Source organism: Asterias amurensis, chromosome 9, assembly GCF_032118995.1.
Source record: "Asterias amurensis chromosome 9, ASM3211899v1".
NCBI classification, from domain to species: Eukaryota; Metazoa; Echinodermata; class Asteroidea; order Forcipulatida; family Asteriidae; genus Asterias; species Asterias amurensis.
This window is the reverse complement of record NC_092656.1, coordinates 2,810,564-2,824,865: the sequence shown is the minus strand read 5'-3', so window position 1 is coordinate 2,824,865 and position 14,302 is coordinate 2,810,564. Positions and strand designations below refer to the sequence as shown.

The following is a 14,302-nucleotide window of genomic DNA, read 5'->3' as shown; positions in this document are numbered from 1 at the left end:
CAAACAATTACTAAACAAATTGTTTTATTGTTCATAAGCATATACTCTTATGCTTGAAAGAAGAAAAAAATTGTTTTCGTGAGTATGAACTTGAACGTCAGCCTATGCGGGTAACGTTTGATGAGGTCTAGGCCGAGTGCTTCAAGCCATTAAGGTGACACCCTTATTTTTATTTGTTTTGTCGATGTTCACGGTTAACTCAAGTACTTTTTTTTTAACGTTGATTGGTTAAGAACATTATACATTATACTATGTGTACATTAATGTCTAATCATTCATTTAAAAATAAAATTGCGGGTAGTCATCTTCCACACCGACAAATGTTTTGGGGTTCAAGTGGTAAAACAACATGTAGTCCAATAATTACATTTTTATAATTAAGGTCATTCAGTGAAGACTTACATAAAGTTTGGCCATGTAATTGAGATTTTGCAAAACGTATAAAAGTGACTATTTCTTTCGCTACCGCACTCTTCGAAGAAGCGGGCTTCAACCATGCAGACTAAAACGATGAAGGGAATTGCTTTGTGTGTTTTCCTGACTGCAACAGCTTTTGCAAATCCAGGGGTAAGTTAGAAAACAGTTTGATATCTAAAGCATCTCGGTTGAACGTTTACCAATGGTGTACCCATTGTTTGTGAATCTTTACGCAAACTAAACCACACTAAACATGGTTTTAAAGCCTGTTTTCATAATATTTTAAAAAGGAGAACATTTTGTGTTTGTTTCAGGTGGATCACAGTTTATCTACAGACGAACTGCAACGTTACTTTGGTGTGAACAGTCATGAAAAGGGTATGTAAAGCAGACCGTGTTACTGTCTTCTATAAATGCTTTTGCAGCTCGGGATGCAAGCCGTGCTCATTATTCTGACGTCAATTCAATTCAATTAAACCAAGTTAATTTGGAATAGATCCCTAAAATGGTAATTCAAATGCTAGCAAACCGTCTCAAGTTACTGACAAGTCTAGGTTAAGTTATTCTCAGCAGTTTAGCCATGTAAAAATTACTATAGTTGCCGCAGTATATTCAGTCTTAGTAATTATTGTTCACAGTGCTCCGTGATGAGCATTGCCCATCTCCAATGAAACAAATGGTACCAAGCGACTTCCACACCAGTGGCAATGGCAGCCCAAACAATCGCGTGTGAATAACTTTATTAAAAATGTCAACTTGCATAGCGTTAATCATCATTAACGATACTGAGAAACTCGAAATCATTCATTTGAAATTGTCCCTCTTTTTTCCACTGAAACTTTAGCTCCTGAGTACGAGATTGTGTATCCTGAATTTCTAACCACTGATAGCAAGCGTAATGTCGGTCGTAGTGCTATCGCCAACTCATCGTTGGAGCTCCAAATTGGTGCGTTTGGGCAGACATTGGAATTGACATTAGAACAAGATGGCAGCTTCATCAGACCAGGTCTCGTGGCTGAATACATAAGTGAGGAAGGGACCATCACTGTACCCGTCCGATCTGACTGTCTGTACACCGGGAAAGTCAAAGGAGAATCTACGTCACTCGCATCTGTTAGCGCGTGTGAAGGTTTGGTAAGTATGCCTACACGTACTACAGTTTTAAAAATGTGCCCAGCAACTCGGATTAAGTAAATCTACCGTTGCAAAATTTCCGGACACCCTTTACAATTTCACATTAATTTGAAATCTTACACACTGGCAACACCATTATATTATTCACATTTCCTAATGCACGTTCACACAACATGTATTTAGTAACACAGAACCTTTCAGAGTTAATAATGCTTTCTTTAAACACCTTTTTGTTCTCAGAATTATTTCATATTATCGCCAAACACGATCGTTGAAGTCTAAATTTTTAAACAGATCTTAATTACTCACCGCAAACCAACCTCTCCGAGCCCGGATCGGGTATGTGTGTGTATTTATATACGGCTTAAAGGCAGCGGACACTATTGGCAACTACTCAAAATAACTATTAGCACAAAACCTTACTTGGTAACGAGTGATGGGGAGAGGTTGGTAGTATAATACACTGTGAGAAACGGCTCCCTCTGAAGTAACGTAGTTTTCGAGAAGGAGGTAATTTTCCACGAATTTGATTTCGAGACCTCAGATTTAGAATTTGAGGTCTCGAAATCAAGCATCTTACAGCACAAAACTCCGTGTGACAAGGATGTTTTTTTCTCTCATTATTATCTCTCAAGTTCGATGACCGATTGAGCTCAAATTTTCACAGGTTTAATATTTTATGTATATGTTGAGATGCACCAAGTGAGAAGACTAAACAATTACCAATAGTGTCCAGTGTCTTTAATCGTGTCCAATGAGTTCAGTCCTCGATTGAGTCAATTGGTTCTATGTTCAACAAACTCGTTGGATGTCCTTGTTGTCCAAAATGGTCGCACAATAAAATAAACAATTCGTTAATTGTAACTTTGTAACTATTAACCGAAGATGGAATGGTCTAGTTCCCTTTCGCAATGAATATTATGATTAAGTGCTGTTTTTGAATACAGGGAACATGGACAAGATGGCGGCGGCATGATAAAGATCAATAAATGTCGCAGACGAAGTCACTATTCAGAGGCAAATAATCGTCAATTTGAAGGGTAAGCTTCTCAAGTAATAGAAGGAAACTGGGCCGAATATCATCATCTCTTTTGGTAACTTTCGTTTCTTCAGATTGCGATGATTAATCACGCCGATGGACCAACATACATCGAACCACTTGATGAAGAACATGCCATCAAAAGAGACGTAGGGCGTGGTCTTCCCCATATCGCTTACAAACGAATGCCGGACACAGGCGCTTCATGCCCTGTCACAGGAGGTAAGAAACAAACCAAGACTAGAGTACAATGGAAAGAAACAAAAGCTTTGTCAAGTAATCTGAATGATTCTTTCTCACGTTATTCTAAATCATGCTCTACTCTTCAAAAAATTCAAAACAACTGTTGTTAAGCAGACAAAACTGTTTAACAAAATGGCACCAACTGGATTAATGTAAACCTATGGAATTTTGGCTGATAACCAGTTTCTGTTGAGCAAGATTTATCTGAGCTTATAAGGTTTATGCCTACTACAAGCTTTAAAAAATTAGTGCCATCAAGACAGAGATGTGTATTGAGGAGAGTGGCGACATAGAGGGTCCAATTTCCTTCGGTCACGTGGTTGCTCGACGCAATTTTAGGTCCAAATGCCAAACAAACTTGACCCGACGGGTATAGACTAAATGTCGTATAAGCGCGCGCAAGTTGTCCCAACTCTCTCAAAATACGGCTCTGTTGTTACCAGGGCCCAAATTCATAGAGCTGCTAAGCACAACAATTTGCTTAGCATGAAATTTCTTCGTTGATAAAAACATGATTACCAACAAAATTTCCTTATGTTGCATATTACGTGTTACTTGTATTCAGCTGATGTTTGCTCATCCCGAAAATCATGTGGAAATTTGGTTGGTCATCCTGTTTTTATAGAGGCAGAAATTTCATGCTAAGCAAATTTTTGTGCTTAGCAGCTCTATGAAAGTGGGCCTAGGTAAGTTCATTGTCCTTTAGTTTTGCGCATGCCCAGTAAACAACGGCAGTTTGCTTAGTAAGTCTGCTGACACCAGAGAAAAAGTCTCCCATCGGGTATCACCATGGAGGTAGAAATATTTCTACCTCAATATTTCTACCTCAATGGTATAACAAACAAACAGTGTGTTGTTGGGGGTTGAAACCACTCTTAACCAATCCAATAATTTATTGATGAAAATCGCCCGCTGCAATGTATCGCCAAGTCGTTTCATCTGCACCTGTGTATTGTTAACAAAACGGGGAGTATGCAGGATTGACCAATTATAGGATATTAATCAGTCCATTACAGGTTTGGTTCCTATCAATATAGTCAACATGTCCTTACCGAACAATACATAGGCCTACAGATATGTAGATGTGTTCAAATATATGCACCCCGTACTTATCCATAGCTATAGCCCTATAAAAAAATAGAACTCTTTGTCCGCGCTGTATACACGGATACCGTCACTACGAAATTGTAAGGCCGCCAGGGCTAGTACTTTAGTAGTTATGAGTGGTTTCTCTCCGCGCATTTAACCTCTTTGGACCCCGGCTCGAACCCGGACCAGAACTTTGCATGTGTGGATTGGGGGTTTCAGACCCTACCTGGTTGGTTTGCTTTCCTGAAAGGGGTTTCCCAACCACGTCTGAAACTTAATTGTCTTCATTGGCTTCTCTACAAAGAGTTGGTTCGAGTGTTTCCATTAGGATGCTTTGCCGACTATACTGTTTAAGACGCAAATTTAGATCCAGGGGGGAGTCTTCATTTCTGTTGGACATCAAGCAAAACGAGCAGCAACTGAGGTCTGTATTGCTCACTCTTTGAGCACAGCATGTTGTGAAAATGGTAACTATACCTTTTTTTTTTCTTTCGTATCAGTTAAGTGAGCTGTTTTATATTTTACGAATAATTTATTTTCAGCTGATTTTTCGTTCGGAGATGATGATGTTGATGACGACAAGTTTGATGATATCAGTACAAAGTCAACACAATATCTGGAACTTGGTGTCATCGGCGATTCTGAGTTGTTTTCACTTCGAGGCGAACACACCGCCAATAGTCTGACGGCACTTTTCAATGCAGTAAGTGATCTATCTCATGAGTGGATGAACAAAGACAAGATGACTATAGCGGGACTCGTACCTGTGACCTCCTTATAAATGTCCCATGAAAATGACCCTCAATTATCTACGTGTACAGCACAAAGAACGATTCATGTTGTCGCCCACTTTGTAGAAGGTTTTTTCCCCAGTAGAATTATGTGTATTGACCCCTTGCACGTGCGTCACACGCGGCGACTGATGCCACGCTCACCATGTTGGTGGTCAATAGGCTTACGTGTAAACGCCGCGTCACCTAAAAATGCGCACTTCACTGAATAACACACGTTGACATTGACCACCAAAATGGCGCATCCAAGATTATTCTGATGATGACGTCAGGTGAAATGGGTCAATTACGGGGTTGCAACTTTACATGTCTTTTGTGTGTGTTTATTGTGAGTAAATTACAATAGTTGAGCTGTATACATCAACCATGCATCTCATCATTTAGCTTTGATAGACAGGTTGCTTTGAATGGTGTACCGGTAATAACATAGTTCAAGTCTTAAAGGTAACTGCTATTCTACTTTTCGCTTTGATAATCATAATACATTTTGTCGATATCAACAGGCGAAGAACGTGTTGCAACTTAATTCACTGGATGCATCTAATACCACGGAACCAAAGCTGGTGACTCTGAAGGTCTTTACGAGTGCTGAGGTAATCCAATCGTTCATCACCACGTTATTCGTAAAAGGCAAAGGACAAAAACACAGAAAAACAAACTACTGGTTCATGTTTCAAGTGGAAACCAATGAACGGGTTCCCAATCAATCCATGCATTAAAGGCAGTGGACACTGATGGTAATTGTCAAAGACCTGTCTTTTCACTTGTTGTATCTCAACATATGTATAAAATAAACCTGAGAAAATTTTAGCTCGATCGGTCATCAAACTTGCAAGATAATAATGAAAGAAAAAATACCCTTGTCACACGAAGTTGTGTGCGTTTAGATAGTTGATTTCGATACCTCAAGTTCTAAACTTGAGGTCTCGAAATCAAATTCGTGGAAAATTACTTCTCTCTCGAAAACTATGGCACTTCAGAGGGAGCCGTTTCTCACAATGTTTTATACCATCAACCTCTCCCCATTACTGGTCACCAAGAAAGGTTTTATGCTAATAATTATTTTGAGTGATTACCAACAGTGTCCACTGCTTTTAACCACTTGTTTTTATGTGAAAGTAGCTGTTGGGCATGATAAAGATAACATAATTATTCGTTCATGTATTATTATTATTCTGATGTGTAGTCTGGTTTGGTGACCTGTCCAGACTCAATAAAATCCTTAGAAGCTGCAGCTGCTTGGCAAAGTGCCAACAACCCGTCATCATCCTCATCAGGACACTGGGATAACGCGGCTATCATAACTGGGTAAGCATTTGGGCGGTTATGTTGTTACAACATTTAAAGATTAATTATTTATTTAATTTTAAAACTAGGAGTTAATATTTCTTGGTATGAATTAACGTAGCCCTGCCTCATTTTATTGTTAAAGAGACTGGACACTATTGGTAATTGTCAAAGACCAGTCTCCTCACTTGGTGTATCTCAACATATATGCATAAAATAACAAACCTGTGAAAGTTTGAGCTCATTGGTCGTAGAAGTTGCGAGATAACAATGAAAGAAAAACACCCTTGTCACACGAAGTTGTGTGCTTTCAGATGCTTGATTTCGAGACTTTAAAATATAATTCTGAGTTTCTCACAATGTTTTTTATCTTCAAGTACGCGCTAATCCTCCAATCAGATTCGCAGAATGGAGTGGTGATCAAAACCTATATGCCTTTCTTAATATGTATGCATGAAGTACGTCACAATGCTAATCCAAAACGAGGCGATGGGCGCAGCCACTGCAAGTGATGGGGACGTGCGCCCATAGCCTCATTTTGGGTAAGAGTTATGACGTCATGCATAAATATTAAGAGAGGCGTATATTGCACGGCTAATATCACTACCATGCATATTGTGTGTTCAATGTCACGCGCCAAGTTTGCTTGAAGACAAATACGTTATCACACGCGCGCTCGTGGAAATACGGAAAATATAGCGCGTCTGCGTCCCATATCCAACTCGGCCTTCGGACCATAGATATAGAATTAAAAATTATTCTATTCTATATATCTATGCTTCGGCCTCGTTAGGATATGGGACGCAGACGCGCTATATTTTTCCATATTCCACTCGCGCTTATGTGATAACTTATATTACTATACCTCATACATATTCATGACCGTAATTGGCGGCTCAATATTGGATTGGTCAACAAATAAGTTTAAAATAAAAAATATGACATTGGAACTTGTTTTAAGCAAAAATGAGTGCGCTGTTAAATGTAATGACGCCATCATGTATATACAAACAAATCAAAAGGTTATCGTCTGACTGACTCTCTGTTGTCTAATATCCAGGGTTGAAAACAATACCTTCTTGGCGGAAATATTAACACATTTTGTAATGAACCTTGACAGATGGAAACTTGACGGCGGACTAACGCTCGGAATAGCATATTTAAGCACTTGTGGCAACAACGATTCGGTATCGGTCACCTCCCTGCGTAGTCTGGGTGCTACCGACACGCTAGCCCATGAGATTGGGCATAAGTAAGTATAACCAGAGAGGGAAAACAACTTCCACAGAAGGAGTAACAATATTGTCATCGTTAGACTAGACGTCTAGACTATAATAGACAAGTCATGTCTGTCACGCTGGAGTCCATTTTGTACGGCTACACCAGTAGCTCCGATGAGATTGTTCAGCAGAGATCGGCACCTGTGTGCTCCACTTCATAAGGCCTTGTCATTTTCTCGGATGACACCCCCATTCATACGTCACATGTTGTTAAATTTTGGACTCAACGTGTGTATAACTTTTAGTATATTTTGTTTAGTCTATCGCATTGTATTAATTTAAATTATTTGTTGTATGAATGGAAATAAAACAAACAAACAAATCAACAAACAAACAAACAAAGCCCCAACAAAGAAACAAACTTAGCTAAGCTGGTCCCCCTTCTTTTTCCGCAAAGAAAAGGACAATTTGCTGTGGCGTAAGCAGTTAGCTGCATGCTTGTGTACGTATGTGACATACTGCATCACTTTGGGGCAGACCAATCATAACGCAGACATTTTAAGCTTATAATATACACGTCACTGCAAGTTTATCCATCGATATCTGGGCCTATAAGACCTGGGGTCGATTTCACAAAGAGTTTAGGACTAGTCCCAACTTAGGATTAGTCCTAGGAGATATAAGAAACGTATGGCTAGTCCTAAGTTAGGACGAGTACCTCTGCCTAACTCGAGATAAGACTAGTCTTAACTCTTTGTGAAATCCACCAGGGCCTGTATTTATCATTGCGGATAAAAATATTGACTGACTCTAAAACAATGCAACCTGTGAATCTTTATAAATATTATACAAACAAGTCTCACATTCTCTTGGGCTCCGACGATGAGTAGAGCAAGCTAGTCGAATGTGACCATTTAAAAACTCGCTCCGTGACAGTGAAGTTAACGCGAAGGTTCCGCGATCCTCTATATAATGAACGCTTTAAGTAGTAATCTATAGCCTTGTCGTCCAAGGCTCTTTACGCAAGCACAGGCCCGCTCTGATCTACAGTATAGTCTCCCGAATTCCAAAATCTACTCCGCATACAGTAGAATAAAAAGCAAGAACTAGTTCCCAAAGAACAACAATCTACAATTATACACGTTGTGTTACTTCCAAAAACCGAATAATAATACAAGAATTACCAGAATTTCATTAACCACGGGGAAACCGGTTAGATAAAAAAGTACTAAAAGTGGGACCACCTTAAGGGGTCGTTACTTTTTATTTCAAATTGAAATATTAAACCACACGGGAAACTGACGGGGTAATAAAGTTTTAAATGATTAGGGGTGGCACCAACTACCACTGTGAAACACTGACAAACCTAACCCAATCCCTTTTAATCCAGCTGTTAGATTTCATAAATACCTAAGACAGTTTATCTATTCTGATTGGTTGAGAGTATGTCACGCGGGTGTGTTTAAACGGCTGATAAAGACATGGCAAAAAGTGTTTAAACATGGGCGTGACACGCGAGCTTGTACCTGTGCTTACAAGACAGTTTCTTCATTCCTATTGGTCAAGAGCAACGGATGGAACACCTGTGCCACATCACGCAATACGCGCGACGCGCACACCAATCTCCTTATAAGGAGTTGTTTACCAGAGGGCCTTACCATTTCATAGCTGGAGGGGTGTTTTGTTGAAAGAAATCATTGAACAATTATAATTTTTGCGTGTTTTTGCTTTTGGACCAAAACGTTTTGATGTATTTTGACCGAAAAGGTATTTTATGAATGGGAATAAAAATGTGCTTTGCCGGTATTAAACACTCCGTTAAAAACCGGTTGCAGTCTGGATGCAGGGCCCAATTTCATGGCTCTGCTTACCGTAAGCACAGAATCGGCGCTTACGGAAGCAGGGAATTCTGTGCTTACGGCAAGCGTATTTCACGTGTTAGCGGCGAATTTGGGCTTCTGCGCGTGCGTACTCCACGTTACTAGGCATTCTACGCTTACAAGGCTAGCGCAGAAATTCGGCGCTTGCACGTAAGCGGGGAATCACGATCGTAAGCACAGAATTCGGCGGTAAGCAGAGCCATGAAATTGGGCCCTGATAATTACACTCGCCTCCGGCTCGGGTAATTATCACATCCAGACTGCAACCGGTATTAAGCAGAGTGTTTAAAACCGGCCAAGCACATATTTATTCCCTTATTAAAGTGTCCGCTCGAAAATATAAAGTAAATTCTGTGATAGTCAAGCCTTTTTAATTCTTTGCAATTTCTTTAATTCCCATAGTTTAGGTATGAAACATGACAGTGACGTTGGATGTTCATCCAGTGGATACGTTATGGCAACTTCCGCTATGGACCACCGTGCTGAACCAAGCTGGTCAACGTGCAGTAAGAAAGACTACGACAGCTTCGTTGGGTAAGTAAAAAGCAGTTTTTAGTATAACAAAAAGAGCTGAACGCGATAATACAAATAATGTGATTGTTAACGCAAGTTCCCATTGATAATATCATTTGTTTTATAAGTTGAACGGGAGACTTTTGGGTCGCTAGGTGGCAGCAGACTTACCCGGGAAAATTATTTGCGCATGCGCAGCACCAACTTAACAATAACCATTTTTACGTGAGACGAAACTTTTCAACGCCTCCCACTCAATTCGTATTTATGCTGTATCCGTGCCATAATGACTTTTCGTAACAAGGGGGTGAAACATAGCGCATTGAGAGAAGTATCTTTTCTAAAAGGGAGTCACACTGCCGGTACGATTAATATTGTTGTGATAAGAAAAGTTTATCTCCCCTCCATTTTGTAGGAGTCATTCCTGCTACAACAACGATGCTTGGATTACCTGGCGTGAAGGCTACAGTCAGCGAGCATCATTGCAAGTGCTACTGTAAAACCATGGGTTGGAGTCGTGTTGATGTGAATGAAAAAAAACACTTAAGGTCGTCGTTGTTTAATAATGTTTCAAAGTTGTGCATGGGTTGTGAATGTTTGGTTCTGGAGCCGTTGTGGTAAGAGCCATGCTGCGAATCGAGTGGAAATTTCGTCCAATAGCGCCCTCTTTTGGCTCAACTTCTTTCAGCTCATGTATATGACATTGTTATAGATTGGCTAGATCTATACGCAACATAGATTGGTCCCCTTCAGAACCAGCGATATCATTGGATACAACGTATACATGTATTATGTTCATCCATATATAGTGATGTTTTATATGTAAACGTGTACGTACAATTTGACTGGGAAATGAATGCGAGATCTATGGTACATCCGTACCACGTGACCGTCAATGTTGCATTGGCTCGAAGCCACTCTCTGGCGTAACACAAGCCTCGAAGTGTGACGTCAGATGTTGAGGCTATACAATGATGTTTAACAGCCTGAACATTCTGACGTCACACCTCGACGCTCGTAAGTTACGCCAGAGATCTGCCTCGAGATGATCCTACATGATATCACCTTTGACCTCGCCTTCTTTTCAATTTCACATGCATTCGCAATCAAATCATACGGCCAAGTAATGTAAAACAAATGAACGATGTGCAGCTGCCTATCCTAAGACCAATCAAGTCACAGATTAAAAAAGCTAATACGTCACTGCACTTTTATCCAATGATTGTAACTATATCACTGGTTTATATATGCGTCTTCATTCTCGCGGTTCCACCGTTCTACCACATCTGTCGATTTTACAAACAGCCTCCCACGATCAACCATTGAAACCACTGCCCATGCCATGTTTATTTACCATTTAGTACGGACAATAAAGTTTTACAAATTGTAGATACTTTTGATTTGATTTATTGGTTAAGGGAAATTATAATAAATTTTATTAGTGGAATCTGGAATGGCGTGATGTTTGTGTTATTGTTTAGTTATCTATGTTCTTAACTATTCGCCGGCATGGTTCCCTCTTTATAAGAGACACCTTTTCAGTGTTTGCTCCAAAATTTAATCAAAAGCCGTAGGGGCATACATAACAGACCGCCAGTGTTCTGTCGATTATTTTAAAACAAATTATTTAGAAAAACATTTGATGTAATGTACAAATATAGGGTTGAACAAAGGATGCGTTTCCGTGGCTGTTAAAAACCAATAACTGTTTCGGCATGGTGTGATCAAACGATGGCGGGAAGTTCAACCGAAATTTAACGCTGACATTAGTACGCGTTGTGTCAATCATGGTTTTTGTGATAGTGTCAAAATAGTTTTGTTCCGTAACCAGTTTCTTGAATGTTGTGATCTATAGTACTTTCGGTCAGCTGTTCAGATCGTTCTGATAATCCTTTTGTTTAAATAATTTAGCCAAGATGGTCTGGAGATCGTCCATGAGTGTCAGGGGTATCCTGTTTCCTTGAATTCGTATCAGTGCACCTTGTACATAATGTACTTTAATCTTCTCCATTTTGAGGTTTTGTTGAAATAAATAAATACATATTTTGTTTCGATTGCGAAAATGCACCCGGACTAGTCACCCTCAAGGATAAGGACAGGTGTAACTTCCAATCGTCTGAATCATCTATCTTGAAAAAAAATGTCCCCTCACCTCTCAGCAAATAGGACTCAAAATACCTCAAGTTGGAAGTCAACAACCCACAGGTCACATTATTGGGCCAAATCTTAGCACTGAAACCCTTTTTTCGGGGGGGGAACTATAAATAAATAGTAAACCTCCGGGAGTCCGGGTACAACCATGTGTAAATCTCTTAGGGTGAGTGTTGGCTCTGAAAAGGGTCTAGTCTGGTTCCAAGACCCAAAAATCTCCGACTAGGCTCTGTCGAATTTAGGGTCCGGTATCACCCAAAATCACGTGACCAAAAAACTTCCTTTTTCGAAGTTATCCGAAATGTTCCGAACGTGTTGTCGTCAACATTCGGACAGTATCGTTGATGTTCGGTATGGAATCGTAATGTCAGTCCTGTCGGCCGTAGATCCAAGAGTTTTATGCCAGCTATTGTTATTTAAAGCCAATGCAGGCGTTGTGCCTAAATAAAGCGTTTGCAAAGCGATGCGACAAGTTCAAAATATAAACCTGGGAAATCGCTCCGGGATCTGGTAAGTTTTTGTCCTTTTTCTTCAAAAATATTCTCTCAAATGACAACGATGTTTTTACTTGAGTGTTCATTAGACATTGAGGATTAAGTGTCATTATTTTTGAAAGTGGTAAAAAAGGGGCAAATCTGGTGACTAGCTGTCGAAATTATACGTGTTGAACCAGATTGTCATTTGCCGATCAAAAGAATCTCCTCCGGCCTGGCGGCCGTCGGGAGGAGGGTTACGTTATCGCAACTAGTGCAGACATGGTTTCCCTGGAGATGACCCCCGACCCTCCCTGACAAGTTGCGTCATGCGCTATTTTTAACCGTGGGTGATACCTGACCTAAGATTTTTAACAAGAGACGTCAAGGAATCTTTCGGTAGGGGACCAGATTATGTTGGGTCTCGACGTTTCGAACAGTATACTCTGCTCGTCTTCTCCTGATATTTCTGCTCATGTTTTTGTCCGGCATTTTAAATGTTTTGACTGTATAGGCCTACAGCGCTTTGAAAGCGCTTCATAAATGCAATTAATAAGTTAAGTTAAGTTAAGTTAAGTTACCATTGAATCTCTGTTTCGGCTGGTGAGTGTTGGGAACGGACTTGGGGAAGGCCTATTATTTGTTTTACCAAACTCGGGCTCCGGCTTTGTAGCTAATTATTTGGGGTGCTCCACGTAGATATTGTGTGTAATGAGAACCAGTATCTGTCTCCCCGGAGTGTAAAAGGGTACTTTTGATTGTCACACCCTCTAGGCTCGTTAGCCCACGTTAATTTCCCACTATTATTATTTTTTTTTTTTTTTTTTTTGGGGGGGGGGGTGGGGGGAGAAACTCCGGCAGACAGAGGTTTCCCTGGGACACCAGGACAAAACAAAAAGGAAAACAAAAAAACTCCATAGGGAAAGACTGGGGTGATCCACAATGAAATTTGTTTTCAAAGTCCTTCGGAACTTAATTGCAGAGACAAAGGAAAGGAACAAAAGAATGCTCCAGAAGGGTGCATTTTTTTTTAATAAATGCGTAGGCTAGGCTTAGGTGTTTTCGACTCGGCGGTTACATCGCCCTCTTTTGAGATCTTTCAAGGGCGCCACCAAACGTTATCATTTGCTTCACGTTGCGGTTACTAGTATCAACAATTTTTTATAACCCGATTTTGTTCTCAAGTTCTTGTGCAACTCTTACCATAATGCTCCCGTCAAGTAATAACGGAAACTGTAGTGCAACTTAATGAGTAAAAATTGTTGTGATCACTGGTGTTAATCTCCAACAGTACACTGGTGACTGTTCCATGACGATCAGTCAAGAGTGTCACTGACACTGCAATGTCCATGAATGAAGAGAACAGATCGAGTGAGTAGACTGTTAAAGTTACTGTAGATAAAGTTGCACAGGACTCGTCGAGTGTTATTCGTTGCCATTGATGGAGGCGAAGTTTCAGTGATGATGATTTGATACTTGATGTATAGTGAAACAAAGTTTTTTTATTGCAATGAATGATGGATCAGCAAGCCAGTCAGGACTCCACAACAAGGACAAGGGAGACAGCACTTTGTTTCTATTTCTTCTTCTTCTTTTTTATTTTTTTTATTTGGGGGGGGGGGGGGGCGGGGGGTCTCCTTAATAATGCTGCAAACACCCATGGTGTCAATTCTAACACGTACCGTTACATGCATATACAAACATAATGCACAAACTGCATGCACGCGACCTCAAGCGCAAGCTGACAAACCCCCGACCAATCATAGCACCCGGACAGCAATACGTCACTGCACTGTTATCCAATGAAACCATTTCATCAAATAAGACCAGTGCCTGTCTTTATCAATCCTCATAGATACGACTGGGGACCACTGGCAGTTAATGATAGTGATAGTGATTTGTGGTTTTGCATGTTTGATGTACAAGTGACCTCGATCTCAAACTTGAAAACAATGTTTCCGGCCCTACCACTTCTTCTAAACACCCACCATCAACAACCACAATGTGCTACTTCCAAAGAAACATTTATTTTCTCTTTCATTCTTGTTAGTATCTTCCGCTTATT

General features: G+C 40.2%; 1 protein-coding gene across 1 annotated transcript; it reads left to right on the top strand.

Annotated features, from left to right (window-relative positions):
* The first annotated feature begins 427 nt into the window (after positions 1–427).
* LOC139941701 (disintegrin and metalloproteinase domain-containing protein 28-like) lies at positions 428–11,051 on the top strand. The gene is made up of 10 exons (XM_071938309.1): positions 428–567; positions 732–795; positions 1,262–1,551; positions 2,665–2,812; positions 4,465–4,625; positions 5,217–5,306; positions 5,900–6,021; positions 7,121–7,252; positions 9,503–9,634; positions 10,029–11,051. The coding sequence occupies exons 1-10, from the start codon at positions 496–498 to the stop codon at positions 10,111–10,113; spliced, it is 1,296 nt and encodes a 431-aa protein (XP_071794410.1). The 5' UTR covers positions 428–495; the 3' UTR covers positions 10,114–11,051.
* The last annotated feature ends 3,251 nt before the right edge of the window (positions 11,052–14,302 follow it).